General features: G+C 44.8%; 1 protein-coding gene across 25 annotated transcripts in view; it reads left to right on the forward strand.

Moving 5' to 3' along the window:
* FBRSL1 (fibrosin like 1) overlaps positions 1-18898 on the forward strand; it is a 505508-nt gene that overhangs the window by 213167 nt on the left and 273443 nt on the right. For 19 of the 25 annotated variants that reach the window (XM_068208749.1, XM_068208758.1, XM_068208756.1 and 16 more), the window contains one exon: positions 8339-8440. The exons of 5 other annotated variants lie outside the window; for them this stretch is intronic. In XM_068208749.1, the coding sequence (XP_068064850.1) occupies positions 8339-8440 (102 nt within the window). Of the gene's footprint in view, positions 1-5907; positions 6013-8338; positions 8441-18898 lie in introns of those variants that run through there. One more of the 25 variants, XM_068208773.1, reaches the window with a different exon arrangement.

Here is an 18898-nt window from a genome sequence, read left to right on the forward strand (position 1 = left end):
CCCCCTTCTTAACTGTGTTACTCCAGAGGTGCTGCCACCATTGCTGATGGGCCTGGCTTTGGCCAGCTGTGGGTCCCTCCTGGAGCCAGCTGGCATTGTCTCCACTGGACATGGGGGAGGTTTCTGGCACCTTCTCACAGAAGACACCCTACCACCAAGACTTTGCCACGCAAACCCAACACGTGCCCCTCTGCTGCCCTGCCTGGCTCATCCAGCCCCGAGGGCTCGTAGGTGCCATCTGCGTGCCCTGTTGTGGAAGGCAGCTTTTAGTTAAAAAGGTTGGAATGCTGTTTCCCCCTCGGCAGTCCCAGTCCCAGCGTTGGCTGCCTGTAACCTAAGCAGGTCTACGCTGACACAGTTTATCACTGACGTATGTCAAACCCAGATTTTCCCAGCTGTCTGCTGCCATCTGCCAAGTGCGGCTGGGGGCATGCAGAGTGCAGTTTGCTATGCGGGCCTGATGGCAGCTGTAAAATCGAGCAGTTTTGCCTGCTTAAGCACCAGCTTTTTTCCAAAATAAGCATTAGCTCTCGCATGGCAGCGAGGCTCCTGATCCTGAGAGCGCGGGCCGTGGTGGGGAAGCGGTGCCGGCTCTGCTCCGCAGCCGAGGCCACCTGCCAGCCCCGAAGCTGTGAAAAATCACTGCAGCAGTTTCAGGGCTGCAGAAAAGCCAACCCTGCTGCTCCATATGGCCTCTGTGTGCTGGCCACTGGGGAGAAAGGCTTCTCCAGGCCCCCAGGGTGCTGGCCTGCTCTTTCCATGGCAAGACAAGAGCCATGAGGTCAGACAGAGTTCCTCACTAGTCAGAAGTGGCACCAGGTCTGCAGAAGTGTCTTCCAGAGAGCTGAAGCTGAGCTCGTTGCAGAATGTTGCCCTGGCTAATCACAGCACCAGACAGGAGTTCTTCCAAAAATTGCACAGGCAGCTGCCTGTACCAAAGGAGCCTGGGTTTCATTTGCTCTTAGAAATGGAAGGTGACCCTCATATCTGGTTGCAAGCATTAAGAGGTAAAGTTAGGTTGTTAGTGAGTAGCTAATGTTGCTCATGTAGCTGAGAAACTATCAGTGGCTTTTGAATATTCTGGTTTTTCACTAATAATACTTTTTATTAGAAGTTGTTGTGCTTGCCTTGCTTTAGCAGCTGACTCAGTCTAAGCTCAGAAATCCTTTGCTAGCATCAATTCAAGCTTTCTGCATCCCAGGGTGAGGTAAAAATGAACCACTGTGTCACAGACTGCTTGGCTCCAACACAGGTTATTGATGTAAATTAGCCAAAAGAAACTGGTAAACCAGGATTAGGGAACCAATAGTCTGCATAGCAGGTAAATGTGCAAGCACTAACCTTGGAAACATCATGGAACTGAGTGACTGTTTAAAAAAAAAAGGACAATTTTCCTCCAGTATCATAACACTGCTGCTGTTTACTTCTTCATCACAGTAAGTAAAAATGGACATGTCCTGTTTAAAATGAGTTATGGCCAAGATAGCCCATCACAGTATCCACAGCAGCGCCACCCAATTAGAAAAACTACTCGAATCCAACCTGATGCTACTGTCATTTTTTTAAAATGAACCCTACTTCAATCATAAAATACTCAAACCATAACATTGCTTTCTACTCCATATGTCCTTATTTAGAGAGGAGAAAAAATGATTGCACCCTTAATTCAAAGGAAACGTTTCCCTCTGAGCCAGAACTCAATAAAATGTATCAAAAAAAATTGTGGAAAAGGGCAAGCAAAGAAAATCAAATTGTAGCGTGTGAAACGATTTAAGGAGGGACCTAGGGAATACATAATCTCCAAACTGCCAAGTTAGAGCAAGTATAAAATATACAAACAAGCTTGATATTTTTCCCAGTTGATCTCATTATGAGGTATGCTTGGGATAGATAAATTTTGTTAGAATGCATTATGGCTGGATTTTCAAGGAAACAAATCAGAAGTAATGTGTTTAGCTGATTCCACCTTGTTTTGATACGTGGGCCTTTTCAGGTTTAAAGAAGTACATTTTTAAAGCCAAATGGTTTGTTTTGTTTCAAACATTAAAACCAGAGGCAACTGGGTGACTTCCCCCCCGCCCCTTTCTGGAAAACAGACGTTTATAATTTCAGCGTGGTCTTTAATCATTGGGGTAGAACTCTGTGCACTTTTTCACTGCCACTTATTGTTGCCTGCCTAAAATACACTGAGTAAGCCTTGAGTGCAATCCCTTAACAGACTGTTTCGTCCACAAATAGTACTTTTTCCAAGTCTCCAATATATTTTAATTAAATTGTCCATTTGTATTTATTAAGGCAGTTTACTGTCTCCTGCTGCAGAAAGCTGCCACTGCTGATAGTCTACCAGAGAAACATGAGCCTATCTGCGACTTGATAATAAAATGCAAGCAAATCTTAGCAAAAAAGTCCCTGAAAATATTGTTTAAGCATCCTTTTCATCCTTTATTGGAAAGGGGACAGGCCATACAATTATTTTTGATAAGTTTTTGGAACAATTGGTGTTATCAATTCTTGTAGCCATAAGAAATCATGATCTTTGTTGAATGAAATGTTACCTGCAGGAAATTTTTCTTCAACCCTGTAGAAAGAGTTGAGAAAGGGTCCTTTGGCAGAGCCGATGATAAAGTCATTACCTGCTGATGAGATGTAAAGTGGTGTTCAGCAGCATTAGTTTAGATAGATGAGCATGATAAGCTTGATTCATCCCTGTCTCTGGTGATCTGAAAGCTTGGACCTAAACTCTGGGACTTGGATGCCTCTCAGCTCTACCCACTTATCTCCAAGTGGCTCCTGCCAAAATAGATTTACCATGAAGTCAGTAACATGGAAATCCAAAGGCTGTGTTTGGTCTGTCCTCTCTCGCAAGACAAATGAAAGTGGATCTTCCAGAGCTTTAAAAAGGAATTAAACTTTCTTCTCAAAGTTAATGTTCTCCTGAAAGGAGGTAACTTGGCTCAGTGCTGTGTAGAGCTCTTTGCCCTTCTGATCTGGAAGGGCAGCTTTGTTTTCATGGACCATTCCTGGCTCCAGAGTGCAGCACAAAGTCAGTGGGTGCCATTCCTGCTGGTGCCTGTCCACTGGCAGAGGTGACAGGATTAGTGGATTAATAGACCCATCTGAGCCACCAGAACAGGCATCCCTGAGATTATTATCTTCATTATGTGTCTCCCTGAGGCTTCTGCTTTCTGTCTTTCCTTCAGAACTGTGCAGAGAGAGGTTGCTGGGAATTTCTTTTCCCACCCTGTGTGTATGCAAGACCTGTTTTATACAACACAGATACAAACCCAAGCAACAGAGAGGGGTTTAAACTGAGAGCGCTGTTACTTTAAGAGCAAGGGAAAAAAAAACTGTTAAGGAAGGAAAATAAAAATCCCACAGCCTGTTGTAGCAGCTGTAGCTTCAGATCGTGTGGAAAATGAAGGCAGATGATTCAATTTGGCCTGTGCCCCGAGTACATTTCCAAATGCTTCTGTGTGTGCGCAAGATAATGAACAAATATATTGAGATGGCACAAGATCAGTCCGAGCTTGCCGCTGCACAGGCCGTGGAGCTCCCAGTAGGAGCGCACTAGCTGTGCTGGGTTAATGGGGGTGAGGGTCGGCAAGCCCAGCACCTTTCAGAACAACTTAAGAAAAGAATTTGTCTCCTTTTGCCCCAGGCTCCCCGTGGCACTCAAATGGAGCTTGTGATAAATCGAAGTGTATTTATTAATAATGAGCAGGGGCAGCGTGCCCATGATGGGAAAATAGGTGTGCCAAATAAAAACGTGCTTCCCTCTGACATCGGAAAAGCTTAAGTAAATGGAGAGCAGGCTGATCTGTTATGATTAAAAAGCAGGGGCTGAGAGCCAACATAGTGGTAATGATAAAGCCCTTTTAGGGAAGCAAGGCCCATTCTGCCCATTCATGTATTCCTCCACCCCCACCCCACAGGAAGAAGTAGGGAGGAGGAAGTTGGGTGGGAGAGATGGAAAGGCAGCAGCGTTCCAGGATAGCAGAGCTGGAGCTATTACCGGGATGAGTTATGATATTTAATCATGCTACATGATGTCCAACAGCGCAAGGTTCATAATTCTTGGCTCCGAACATGGCTTGGGACTGTCCGTGAGCACCTGCAGAATGCAAATTGATCATGGCCTTGCAAACCTCTCTGTACCTGCCCCTGGCCCTTCCCTGCTGAGCCAGCCCCGCCTGCAGCCCTGGCCCATTCCCACCGAGCTGGAAACGGCCTCTTCCACCTTCCCAAACACAAATCTGTGCTTCCTGGTGAAAGCAGACTGCAGAGAGCTGGGATTGCCTGCCACCAGCTTTGCTCTGCAGTGTGTGGTGGGTCTGGGTTGTTATTTATCTTGCAGGAGACTGCATTGGTCTGGTTTTTAAGCAGCTTTGGGTTTAATTAATGCTTTTGGAGAATTCCCTTCAACAATTAAACAGGCTCTGCTGGAGTAAAACTTCGGCACCTATTCAGTGTATCAGTTCATATGCATGGACATTAATGTCTTGCTGTCTTAGGGTTAGGAAAAGATAAATTAACAGATAAATTAACAAAGAGCTTCAGTTGTCCCCATGTGCCTTTTTATTTTCTTACAGCTTTGCTCTCTTGAAGTGACACAGTAGTCAGCCTTTGTCTAAGACAAGATTCCCTCCCACCTCCAGCCCTCAGGAAAAGAGGCTGAGGAGCGCCTTTCCAAGCCCTTTCTCTGCAGGGCTTTGGGCATCAGAGTTGAGACATTTTGCTTCTCAGATGGCTCCCAAAACCCTTTGAGCAGACCTAAGGGCAGCTCTATCAAACACACTCAGGTTTGGCCCACACACTGTTCCCAGTCTCTGTTTTGGCTCTGTTACGCTGGCTGGAACCCTCCAGTTCCAGTTTGGAAGACAGTTTGGATTAGTCCTGCCTCAAACAGGGCAAACCCATCCAGGGGATTGTTTTTGCCCAAGTACCTGGGTACACTCAGTGGGTAATGCAGAGGGATGGGGACAGGCAATGTGTATCTCAAAAGGATTGGATTTTGGGTGAGAACAGCCTGTAATGTTGACTTGCATATGTAATTGTGGTTGCTGAAGGACGTTTCCACTGTGTGTAAATACCCTGGACAATCAATGTGGGCTGCTCAAGTTTTAGATGGGATATTTGGCTCATCCACCTGAGGTATTTCATCCCCATGGCTGGTGTTGCATTAATGCCTCTGGAGGTCCCTGGTAATGTGTTGTAGGATAGGACATAGCGTGTTTTGCCTGGATTTGGGCAGTTGGTTTGTTGGGTCTATGCTGAGCTGAAGATGACATTCCCAGGCTGGGAGCAGGGCCAGGAGCCCACTTTGCCTCTGGCCCACCTCACCTTTGCAGGCTCTGGAACAGTAATGACTTTTTCCAAGGGAGAGGAGTACTAGTTTTTACAGTAAAACTCAATCAGGGAACGTGGTCAGGAGGAATTTCCGGAACTCAAGCAAAAACACCCAGAGAAAATCACTAGAAATCAAGCAGCTGAGCCAGTGGCAACTTTGGGAAAGAAGCTTTTGGCCAGATTGCTAATACCCAGGTCTTCCGAGAGTGCCCCTGAAACCAATGCATCCATTTAGCAGAGCAACTTGTCCTCCTCCTTGGGTCCTGCATGTGGCTCATTAGGGTAATTACTGATGAATTAAGGCAGCTTGGCTGAGCGCTGGGGCTGCGGGTGTTCGGGCTCCCCTGCTGGCAGGCAGCAGGTGTAAATGAACAAGATCTGTCAAAAAGGCTGATGACCCTCTTAATTCACAGCAGCAAACTGGGGACAGAGGTAGTGCAGCAAGTTTAATAATTGATATTTACTTGGAAAGGTTAATGGCAGCAGTGATGCTTCTAATTTGCTTGCCTGTGCAAGACCTTGTCAGGTCAAATTGTCTCAATTTGTTACTGTGTGTGTAGGTGTAGTTTTCCTTTAATGAAATTTGGAGAAAAGAAACAGGTGGTGTTTGGAGCTGACTGTAACTCAAGAAAAACGGCAAAAGGATCCAGTCTGGTAACAGGTTGGGTGAGTCTGTGCTAACTTTAAACAGCTGGAAGTTTAGTCCTTTTGAATTAATTCTAGCAACCATTTGCACTTGGGAAGGTGAAAGGATTTGGAATGGCATAATTTATTTTTCCTTTAATTTGCAGCTGTCTAGGAGTTGTTTAGGTCAGAAGTGTAATAATTTTGACAGGCTTTGATGTGTTCCTAGATGGGAGGGAGAAGGTTATGGATCAGAAAATCAGAAAGCTGCAGAACTCAATCGGCATTTCTGTACTGTATTAGGGAAATTGTAATTCTGCCTTATAATGGTTAAGTGGCTCCTATTTCAGGGCGAAACAAAGCACCTGCTGTGTCTGGAAGGATTGAAATTGGCAGGTCAGATACTTTACATCCAAGAGTTTCAGAAGAATTGGCTGATGACTCTAAACCAGTGGAGTTGGGTTTTGAGTAAGTGTAGAAAGACCCAGATGACAGAAAAAAGCTGGAGTGCCAGTGCTATGAAAGGCTATAATTAATGGGGTATTACCATTTGTCTTATTGGCTTGGCATCAATCCTAGGCAAGATAATGGCATAGCTGAAGTAGTAATTGCTTAATAAAGACCTCAAAAAGAATAAAATAAGCAAATGACAATCATTCATTGTATTTAGAAAAAAATATCTTACCAAATTTACTTAATTATATGTAGAATTAAAAAATTTGATGGCTTATGGCCAATATTGATGTAGTATACTTAGATTTCTCTTTTTGATGTTGTTGACCTAGTTATTAAGGAAACAGACAATATGGATTGAACATCATGAACTTCAAGTAGATTATTTCTTGCCTTGATACATGGTGTGGATAGTTGCAAATGCAAGCTCCCTGTTGTTGGAAATGATTCTAGCAGACCCCAGCAGAGATTACCTCTCATTGCTGTGCTGTGCCTTTGAACATTTTGACATAGGAGCAATGATAAAATATTGGCCTTGATAAAAGTTTTCAGGTGGGCAACATATTTGAAAGGTGGTGGACAAGGAGTGAGACAGGGCACTGCACTGAGAATGGTGGTTGTATGATGAGGTAGCCATGAAAAAAATTTGATTTTTATCACTTAGATGTGTCTAAAAGTCTTATCCTGCAGAAGAAAGTGTATTGGTAAGGTGTAAGGTGGCAGAAAGGCATGCAGAGCAAGGACATTAATCAGAAATCTACTGAGCATGATACATTTCCTTCTACATCTTTTACTTCTGCTACCCAAGCCCATACAGGGCTCTGCACCTGGATGGGAACCGGAGCTCATTCTCCACACAGTACCCTGAACATTTCATTAAAAATATGAACAGACTGTGGGGCACTTAACTGGCAGCACTGTCAAACATCCATGGAGTGCAGTGATCAGTGCTCCCAGTGCTCAGAGTGCCGTGCCCACGTGGTGACAGCGTGTCCAGTGCCACAGGGGCAGGGCTGCAGCACCACAAGCAAACCCTGCTGGCTGCCAGCACCACCATGGGACAGGACAGCAAGAAACAAAGGGATTTTATTGCCATTAAAAATACCAATTTGTACAAGCCGACATTTTAAATAGTGTAATTTAAATGGAACCAAACTGATATGAATAGAACCTATTAATAAATTAAACACTTACTTCCACCCAATATTTCACGAGGGAATTAGCAGAATAATTTGTTAGTAAATGAGCCCAGGAATGAAGCTGTGAATGACATCTATCCTACCCCTCTCCTCCCCCTGTAACACTCCTTGCAGATGTAAGAGGAAGGTTGCTGTGATTTCAAACATTGGCTCTCTCACTTCTATCCAAACACAAGCACAATTTCAGGTGAAGGGAGTGGGACGATTCAGCAGTTAAAGCACCAGCCATGGCTGTAAGAGTTAATCCTTGATGTACTCCAAATTCTGTGGAGTATCTCAAGCAAGTTGTTTCAGCAAGTGTCCCTCAGTGGCCATCATGACCTCTCAGTGCAGTCCCTGGCGTGGCCCCAGGGCACATCTCTGGGCTGGGAAGGATGGCCTGGGTGGGCCAGGCAGCCCCAGCAGTGTCCCAGCTGAGGAGTGCTGGGGGCAGAGTGAAGGGGGCTGTCTGTCCACTTCCCCCTCATGTCAGGCCCGAGCGCTTTGGCACAACCTCGCCTGATTCCAGGAGTGCCAAAAGCACCTTCCCTCCCACGCTGGTGAAGAGTGTGGACACACATGGTCAGGCACAACTGCAGAGAAGCCCCATGCAGTCCCTCCCTTCCACGGTGCCGTGGGCGTGAAACATTGACTGAACTGCTGTCGGCAACCTCGGGAACAGGTGGCAGAGCAGTGCTTGAAAATCTCCTTTTTCCCCCTCCTTCTTCTCCCTCTAGATGAAGGTCCCTACAAGCAGAAGTGGCAGAAATAGCGAGGAAGACAGCATCAGGGAGGCCACAAGCTCTCAGCGGAGCAGCTCAAGGGACCGTCTCAGTGATGTAAGTACCGTTCAGGAGAAAGCATCGCTTCATTGCAGCAATTCCCGCTGCTGACATGGCTTTTCATAAATCTTGCTGAACAAATGTTGGCATCCAGAGGTCACTGTGTAATAACTTTTTTTTATGTCATGATTGAGTGTTACGGCATAAGTGGTTGAGCTGCCTTGCAAACACTATAATCATGGTGCAAATAATATGATAAGCGAAAGATCAGAGATGGGAAAACAAAATGGAATTGTTATTCCTTGGGGAAAAATGGCTTGATGGTTTGTTTTGTTTTTTCAAAGAAGTTGTGTTAAAAAGCTTTTTACAGCATCTTTGGGTTTAACTGCTGCACTTAATCACATAGTTTGGGTGCAAAGTTAGTTCATCTAATTTTATGCTTCCTGCCGCCGAGATATGAGAGGGTTTTGGGGGAAAGCTGTCTTTCTCTCAGGAAATTCGACGGTACATTGAGTGAAATGTTATGATAAAACAAAAGCAAATGGTGCCTTAGTGTGTAAACACACAAATGGGCTTTTGAGTCACCAAGAAATCAATGGCAGTGCTGGGATAATTTTATACGAAGGCTTTTTGTGTTAGCAATTAGCATTTCGCCTTCATTAAAACATGATTTTTTACTAATTAGGACCTTTCCCGTTAGGAGAGATTTAAATGAAGAACAATAATCAAACGCTGGCACGAGCATGTCTGAAATATTAAATTTGCCATTTCAATGGCAAGCCACAGAAATCCCAGAGCGAGTGGTTTTCATGTTGAGTTCTATTAATGTAAAATATGCTTCATAACTAAAACCTGTCACAGAAAACAGCTCACACCAGCTAAATTCAATTGGACAGTTAATTTAGCTTTAAAATTGAAAACACTACCTCCGCTTCAGGATGCAAAAGGAAGAGGGGGGGAAAGCCTTTGATAAGTGTAATGTATTTGCTATTAAGGCTTTCAGAGCCCGTTCTACAGGAGGAAAAGGGAGAAAAAGGGGAAAAAATGGCTCCCACAAATGTGTTTAAAAGCTGAAAGTATTTATTAAAAATGTCAGCAGAAAAGTGCTTTTGGCAGATTAAAGCGGGATTCAGCTTGACAGCTCTGACAGGGAAATGTGACGGGGGAAAATTCTCTCTACATGTTTGGAGTGTGAATGGGGTGCTGTAAACAGCCGACGCAGTGGGAGGAAGAGAAAAATAACATGTCCTGTGATCTGCTTCCAGGATTGCGAGCCCACGCGCCGCCGTGGGGCCAGGCAGCTGGGGGGGCCCTGGGACAAATCCCCTTGCTGTGGGACATCCTTGGCTGTGTTATTAGTCAGTAATGGTGGTGATTTTATATACACACACATCGATGGGACTCTCTGCTTCCCCTCCCCTCGGCCACTCCTGACGGGTGTGTGAGCCAGGAGCGCCTGGAGCTGCACTGTAGCTGTAGAGTGGGGCTGCAGGAAAGGAATAACATATTCCAGCTTAGCCATTAGTTTAGGTCAAAGCGTTAAGTGGTCTTGGAGACTTCTCTTGTTAAGTCCATGCACTTCCACTATTTCTCCTCCTTTCCCTTTGCCCCCAAAGTTGCAGGCTGAGCCTGTAGGAATTGACTCCGAGTGCCTAATTCCTGCAAAATCTTCAAAGCCTGTTCAGCAGCCAGTGAAATTCAGTGGGCAATAGGCACTCTGTTCTTTTTTAGCCGGAGCAGACGTTTGGGCAGTGCCTGGAGGCCGGGGCACACTTCAGAGCTTTGCTGAAGCTGCTCTCGTGACCTGGCGACCCATAGCAAATGAGAATTTTTCAAATTAGTAATTAAACAGTTTGAAAAGTAAGGTTCATGAATCACAGAATGCTCTTCGTTCGTTATTTGATGAGTGCAATTTAGCTTTAATTACACATAACACTGCCTTGCGTACTGGTACATGTTCTGTAGCCTATTTAGTGACTGTCTCAAAGTCTTAGGAAGTCCCACGGGTGCAATCAGATGGTTTTCCCCATTTCTGTGCAAAGGGATGAGGAGGCAGGCTGGTTCTCTTGCTGTAGAGAGGGAGCAGGGGAAGAGAGAGGAGACAACAACTACTGAGCTACTGAGTGTTGATTTCTGCAGGATTTTCTGTCCAGCCATGCTTGGTCCCTGTTGGCTCTGGAGCTGTGTGTCCCAGCACATAGTTTAAATAGCTGCTGTGCCACTGGAGTGGCACAACTCCTTACGTGTCCTCAGGATCAGGAGCACAGGGCAGTCAGGATGTCCAGGGAAGGCAGGGATGGTGTTTCCTCGAGGCAGGTGGTTACAAAGAGAGGCTCCAGCACCCAGCAGTGCCCCTGCAGATGGATGCTCTGCAGCAGGAGGCTCCTGGGCTGTTTCTCACTCTCCTGCTGTTGCTCGGTGCATTTGGCCTTCAAGACTGCTCTCTGTGCTGCCTTTCCCTCCCGTGCCTTTCCCCATTAAGTGGGGTGAACAATGGAGTGAATGAGGCAGGAGGTGACAGGTCTGGCTGCTGTAGGGTAGCACACAGCAGGTGTGGTGGGAAATGTGCCTATCAAAGTGTCAGCTGTAGTGCTGCCATCTCAGGAGCACTAGATCCTCTCTCCAGCTTCACGGGTTCCCATTTCAGAGGTGCTATTCTGAACAGCTTAGCCCCTCTGTGCCATTTGTTTCTTGACGTGACTTGTTCAGTGGGATGCCAGCAAGTTGTTCTTTATTTACATTAATGCATGTCATTAGTCTCTAATGGACCGTGAAGTCAAGAGGTGGCCTGGTCTGTCGTGAAATAATTGGACTCTGAAGAAAACTGAGGCAAATGATTGATTATCCTGTGCACGCACACACACAAACAGCCATTGGTTCATCCACTATGAAACCCAAAGCATTTTGCTCCTTCCTTGCCACAAGTGAAAATTCTGTGGGGAGAGAATGACACGATTTCATAGTGAGACAGTAATTGTCTGGGCTTGTATAGTAAGTCTTTCCAGACATTACATCGAGTGCCATTTATTATGGGTCATTGGGGGAAAAAAATGCTTATGATGATCTAGTGAAATCATCTCTGGCTGCAGAGGTTTGATTTGTTGAGGCTGGGCTCTTCTTTGGGATGATGAAACTTCAGAGCAGAAAACCAGTGAAGTTTTAACCCAAGTTTTGTGGTGCAGAGAGGAGATGGGAATCTGACACTTGTTTATGTTCCAAGTGTTGATGTAAAATTCCCATAAAAACTACTACTGAACTAACATCCTTGTTACCCATGTACTCTCAGCTCTTCTAGAACCAAAACAGAGTCAACAGCCTTTCTCCAAAATGGGATTTTCCTCTGCTGCTTTTCAGTGTGAGGTAATTGGAAGTTGCCAGAGAATTAAGAGCCAGATAAGCCATATTGCTATTTTGTTGTGTTGACCCAAGTAAAAGTGGAAAGCTTGGGCATTTTGTTTTGGTTTTCCCCATGTTCCATAATTGTCCTAATCTTTTCTGATGTCCTGAACGGTCCAAAAATCCACACAGAGCCTTGTATAATGGCTTGAAAAAAGGGTTTTTATCTTTTTCTTGACCCATCAGCTTAAGAACTGCCTGCTTTTTAATGGATTTTCTCCCTCACTAAATTGAATGGATCGTCCCTCATTATCATTTAAATAGAAGCCTCACTCCCTGTGAACATGGAAAATTTGAATGTGGTAGTAGAGCTGTGATAATTTGAAATATTCGGAAGGTGGGGGCAAGGAGGGGGAACAGGCGGCAGAGTGCAGAATTGCTGAATGTAATTGTCATGGATTCTCAATTTTGTTGCCACAAGATGGGAAAATAGACTAATAATTGTCTTCCAACCCTAGTAGAATAGTTGCCCTAGTTAGCTGAAGCTAACACTCTAATTGTCATGGGGGCACAGAGATGAATGAGGATGTATGCAGGGCACAGCCAGGGCTAAATTGAGTGATATACTAAGGCAAAGAGCAAATTGGCAATTATTGGCCCAGCTGAAAAGGTTGGCAGGTGTGCTGCTTTCTCAGGAGCCCTTAGGGGGAAATTGGAAATATAAAATATCGACCATAAATACTCGCTGATTAGGAAATATGTTGCAAGAGGTGCTGGCCACTTAAGAGTCAAAACTCTCCTTTTCAAGGGATTGGCTTCAGCTGTGCATAAAACCAGCAAGCACTGCTACTAAGTTGTTGAGAGCCTTTTCCTCTCATCCCCCAGGCTATCTTTTCTAATTTTTCATCATCCTATCCTCATATGTTTGTTTGTTTTTCTTTAAACATAATAAATGAAAAGCAGTCTTTTAGGAAATGCAAAGATTTTCCTCTCTCTAAATGTTCTTTGATAAGTGTTTAGCATATTGTATAGGCTAGATATAAAATTCTCTCTCTGGTAGATGAATACAAAATAACTTCTGTGATTTCTAATTCAGGCAGTTCACTGTGATCTGCTTTTCTTTGTGTGCCAGCACTGTCTCCCCCTTCCCTCCTGCTTCCTGTACCACGCTTCCCCTCCTGGGGCACGGGGATTAGAGCAGAATCAGGGTACAAAGCTGGAGGTCCCTCATGTGTGCCTCAGGCTGAAGTACCTTGCCAGAAGCACAATCAGATGAGCCTCTGAAGTGAGAATTGGACCACAGTCACACATTTATCCACATTTATCCACACTGTAAACTTTGGTGCATGTGGGATGCCTGGTCTTGGCTCCGGCAGGGTGGCAGTGGGACCTCAGAGCCATGGTCAGGGGTGTCACAGAGCACATTGAAGGAGTCTTTGGAAGGCCTGGAGTAGTAACATGTGGGCTGCAAACTCTTTGTGGTATGTGCTGTCCACTGCTCCCCATGGGTGACACACTGGGATCTGATCTGCAGTTTGAAGAGTGGACTGAGACCATCCTAGTCAAAAAGAGTAGCAACAGGATAGTTTTAAGACCCCTTGCACAAACCATGACTCTTGGGAAACTGGTTTGAATATGGAAGGATCGTGAAACCTTGCAAATCCCAGTCTTCTGGAGGCAAAAATTCCCTCCCTTCAGTATGCTGTCTGCTTTTCCCTGCGTCCCACAAAACACCAAATGCTTGCGTGGAAACAGCTTCAGCAGAAATTAAGTTCTAATGACTGGCACGAAGTTTCAGTGAGGGGTAGTTAGGAAGAAAGTAAGTCTGGAGAAGTTTTGTGAAGCTGGCAGAGGTGATGGTTTGAACGGGAGCAGCACCCCTGTAGGTTCTGTGCATTTTTCTGAGGTCTTTTCCTGTTGTTCTGGCTAACTGCACTCAGTTTGTTCATTCCTGGTCAGTGGGCATCTTTCCTTCTGCTGTCTGCAGCCACCAGGTGTAGGAATAAAAATGTCTTGTGTGGAAGCTGTTCTGTAGCTTATCAAGCCAGTTACAGATGTTCAGACCTTGTGTAGTTTGATATCTTACCAGACTGGTTTTGCAGTGTTTCTTAGCATAACACTCTCTGTTTATCCAACAGAATAAAGTAAGTGAATTCAAGAAGGAGCACATTCAAGCATTGCACGACGTGCAAATCATTCATCACGTGTTCTGGTTATCTTGTCAGGTCCGGGTTCTAATCTCAGCCAACATCAGATGCACTGGTGACCTTTGCCATGTCAGTTGAACTCATTGTTTCAGCACACAGGAGTGGGGCTGTGGAAATTAATTGCATTAAGAGTCTCTGTGTTAAGGTCCAGGGTATCTCCTGCCCTTGGCTTTTTTTGCCCTCCTCTCCACTTATCCTTCTCATTCCAAGATATTTGAGTTTTATAAAGGATTTGCTTGGGAAGGAAATATGAGACTTCTCCAGTATTCAAAGCTGAACCCATAATCTGTTGTTGAATGGTCTGTAAATGACCAAAGGGAGGGTAAACACATGCAATTCCTGGTGCCTCTGCCCTCTCTGACTGTGGAATTGGGAAAGAGTGGAAGGTGGGTACAGCTGAGGTGAGTGTCGTCATCCTGAACAAATGCTATAAAACAATTCAAAATCAAATCACTCTGTACATACTATTGATTACCTCTGCTGAGTGCTAACCAAGCAAATCAGGCTTTTGCAGCACTGATATGATAAGTTGGGCCTGTGATTTGGCAAGGCAAGATTTGGCACTAAGTAGGAGTTGGGAATTCTGCCTCAGTTCCCTCCTCTGCTGGGGGCTCCTCAGGTGCCACTGGGCATACTGGGCATACTTTCCCTGCCTCGGTTTCCACACTAACACAAGGTTGGCATTAACAGTAGTTGGAGGCTGGTTTTGGGGACTGTCCTGTGCCACATGGGAATAGCTATTGGCTGAACACACCCATTTCAGCAGCTGGTTCGGACGTACTTGATGCACTCTTGGTTTCAGCCAATGAAATGACACTTGTCATAAAAGCAGGAATGAACTCTTGACATTTCTGGAATATGTTAATTGGTGTCCTTTAGCCAAAGAGGATGGAAGGGAGCACTACAAATGGCCTTGTTTTGTGGTTGCACTGCCATCACCTGCTTTTAACTAATCCCCTTAGAGCTGGGTTTTATATCAACGACACAAAAGATCCAACTTGAAACCTGCCTGACCCACTGAGAGTGGGGAATTGGCTTGAGGGCCCTATTACCTTGATTATTACTGGATTTTAAAGCCCTTCCTGCTGTCTTTTGAGTTCAATAGTAACCCAATAGCTTTAAGAAACTGAACAGGAGGTGTCTTAATTTCTTTTGCATCATGAGAGCAGTGGAAGGCCATGCTTTTATTTATATAAGGGAAATAACTTTTTCTGTCAATTTAATGGACAATCTTAGAAAACCTGCTGCAGGTTATTGGTGAGATTTTCTCATTATTTTCTTTTCTAAATTGCAGTTGCCATTTTTATCACAAAGAAAGAAAGAAATCTTTTAAATACAGTTGCAGATAGCAGTGTAACTCGAACTCTCAAGGACATCAGTGGGGGTGTAATAGAGTCTTTCAGCAGTAAGATTTTGCCTTTGCTTCCAGAAAGGTGTATTTTTTTTTATATCCAGTGTAATTAACACAAGAGCTATCCCAGGGTAGAAATAATTCACTCTGTGACATAACTGAAATGTCTTGTCTGTGCTGTCTAGTTTTGTTTTTAACCTTGGGCTTAAAAGGAACCAAAAATCTTCAGTTGTAAAAGAGCACATCGTCTGCAAAATATTATAAGCCATTTATCTTTATGCACAAATGCCACCTAGCAGTGCAGCTCCACTTCTGCATCATTAAATGCACACACCATACTAATTTTGCCCCTAACTAATAACAGTCTCCCCTAGGAGCGCTGGGTATTCCAAACAGCCCTGGAAGAGGCAAAAGCTGATGCTCAGGCAGAGAGGCTGCTGCCCTCCCTGAGGCTCTGCTCAGGGCTGCTGTGCAGCTGGAGCCAGAGGTCTGGGATTCAGTGTCTGGCTGCAGGGAGCTGGCTGGGTGGGGTCACAATCCTGGCTTTGAACTGTGTGTTTGTCAGCCCTTTTCCTGCCTGCCGTGGTTTCTCCAGGCAGTGTCTGAGGGCCAGAGCTGAGCCTTCTTGGGTGCCTGTGTTGAAGCTGGTTTGGGTTTCAGTCTCGGGTGAGCCAGAGGTCCCAGGCAGGTGCTGTGCTGGTGGGAGCAGCGCCAACAGGAATGTGGCTGGCTGGGTACCACGGGCACCATCGTCCCCTGCTGCTTGAGGCCCTTCTGACAAGGAGAAAATTGACCAAACCAGCAAATAGCCTCTTTGGAGAGTGAGAGTTGTCTGACAGCCCTCCATGTAAGTGCTCCTGTCCTTGTAGGTAAGAGGCTCGGTAAGTTGTTCCAGCTGAAGGCTTGCCCCAGTAATTACTCCTGCCAGACAAGCACTCATTCACTGTGAAAGGAGGTTTCTTCAGCGTTGGGTAGATGCCAAGTTAAACTTCCACTAAGATTTCTTATATTTGCAGCCACAATTGATTACTTTTCTCATTATTTGATCTTGATATAGAGACATACAGACTGAGCTGTGTTTGTATTAACCCCCAAAGATTTTTTTTTTTCTTTAGGAACATCCATCACAGTTGCATGCAAACTGTTCTGCTCTGGCACTCGCAGCTGATATTAGCTGGGTTTTTTTCAGAATTGCTACATGTCACGATTGGTATGGATTTGCCTAAAGAGCCGCAGTGTTCCCAGCTAACCAAAAAAGCAATAGTGGTTTGTTAGATGTGCAGAAAAATGCATGCAGAGAGCCCTGGAGAGTGTGAGGCATAGTTGTGCATAAACCTAATTGTTGGAAAAGATTTTACGAGTTGACTCCAAAATATTCACCAGTTACTAATTTTATATATGCAAGAAAAATTCTGAGGGAGGGGGAAAACCCCACCCTTTTTCACTGCTAATTTTTCAGGAAATTTGATGTTAAAACTTTTAAGAGAGAAGAGGCTCTTGGATGTGAAAAATACCAGAGTCAATTGCCATTCAGTTTTAATTATTTCTGATGTAACACTTTACCCAACAACTGGTTTTATTGTTTTCTACTCAGTGGTTTTAAATCACTGGTCTGCAGATTCCTGGGGTTCTTGGACAGCTTGGGATGCCTGAAAGTTGTCTTAAGAAAAGCAGGTCTGTTGTTAGTGTGCTTGATTTGTTGTCCAAGAGTCTACTCCATCCCAGGAAAATATTTTGTGTGTGCACAAAGCTCAAAGATTAAAAATAACTGTGAGAGTGAAAATGCTCTGAGGCTGTTTCCCTAGAGAGAAGCTGCTAATGAAACCTCTTGTTTCTGTTTTTGGTTATTATTTCCAATTTGTTAGGCCTTGTCATTCTTGGTTAAATCTCAGTTGATGGAGGGCTGGAGTGAGAGCTTCCACCCTTTTTCCTTTCCTCCTCCTGCCTTTCCAAGCAGGTAATTTGCCTCCTCGTCATTTCTGTGTTTACTTTAGGTGAACTGCCTGGTCAAGCTCTCCATAGTGTCGGAACACATAATTGTGTTCAGCTGTTTGACATACTTATGTAGATAGCAGGATATTGTTATTAACCTTTTTCTGTACAAGGCTGAATTCCATGAGTACTTTGGGGTATAGAGTATGTAGAGAGAGGGATAATTTTGTTATAGTTTCTCAAAAATAGAGGTAAATGCCACTGCCCTTCATTTCACTGGTCTGTAGCCTTATTTCTGGGCAGTTTATATTTAGGAGGTTTATAAATAAGTCCCTACTTTTTTTGTAATGTTTGAAGGCGGTGGCCAAATCTGTGTTCAATATGCAGAAGGTGGGAATTCAGATGCTGTTATCAGTGTTGTTGCTGCCTCAGGCTCCCCTGTGGAAGCTGTCCCTTTCCAGCAGCACAGAGGTCTCTGGAGCTACAACAGGACAGAGGTGCAGGTGTAGCATGCCAGGGGTGGGGACTGGCACCCAGTCACACCTTGGCTGCAGACGTGTGTAAGAGCTGGGTCACATCTTTCCTTCTGTCTGGCACCCTTGTTCTTGTGCCAGCTGGTGAGAGGGTTAACAGGGAGCCCTCCTCCAACACCCACATAACTGTAGGACTTTGCTCTTGCCTCTTCTTTGCTTTGGGAGCTTTTCCCCATGGGCACTTGGCTGCAGAATTGCTTGTCTGGTGTCAGGGCAGGTGCAAGCCAGTGGCACAGAGCTTGTGTGGGCAGAGCAAGACAATTGTGTCTTCCACTGAGAGCAGGAGTCTGGAAAAGGTTTCCTGTGTACATCTAGGTATCCTCTGATCAAAAGGCTTTCAGACTGCTAGTACAAAGGAACTGTTATCTTGCTGGTGAAAAATTGCAAGTATTTGCAATCAGTTTGCATCAATCTCTTTGGGGTATTGTGCTGTGCTGATTTAGTAACGTGATAACTTCTGGCACTGCTGCAAAAAGACAAAATAATCCTCACCATCAGCCTGCAACAATTCGGTATTTTTGGTACCACTAGAACATCAGTCTTAGAAACAGGACTGCTAAGACTCCCTGGATCTTGTTTAATAAAATCATGTAGTGAGGGCATCATGATTATAAATCACACTTGGAAATTGGCCTGCAGAGTACTTGCTGGGTTATGTGGTGTCGTGTGTTCCTGGCTCCTTTTTAATTTCCGAAAAGAAGGCATATAGCAGCAGCTGGAGCTAGAGGTGGAATTAATTTAGCTGCTTTGAGAAAGCCACTGCCAGCAGAAACCCAGCAGCTCAACAGTCTTTGGTTGTAGAGAGAGGAAAGGGATCCAAGTGACTGGAGCTGGTGTAATGAGAAGGAAAAGAACCAAATGATTTGGCAGCATGTGAAAGCGGTAAGGATGTGGTAGAGAAAGGAACAGGAGGAGCTGAAATGAAGAGCAGGAGTAAACAATGTAATTTAACTTATTCAAAAGGGACAGAGTGCTTATTAAAGCTCTGAGAGATGATAAATTAGTGCTTTGCTGCTATTGTTATTTCAGATAGAGTTGTCATATGGTAATGCTGCAGCACTGAAGGCTGGAGGCTCACAGATTCATGGAGGGGAATGGAAAGTGGGATATTTGGTTACATGATTGAGAGTTGGAGTCGATGAGGCAAAATGTGCGA

The sequence above is a fragment of the Anomalospiza imberbis genome, chromosome 18 (genome assembly GCF_031753505.1).
Source record: "Anomalospiza imberbis isolate Cuckoo-Finch-1a 21T00152 chromosome 18, ASM3175350v1, whole genome shotgun sequence".
Taxonomy (NCBI): domain Eukaryota; kingdom Metazoa; phylum Chordata; class Aves; order Passeriformes; family Viduidae; genus Anomalospiza; species Anomalospiza imberbis.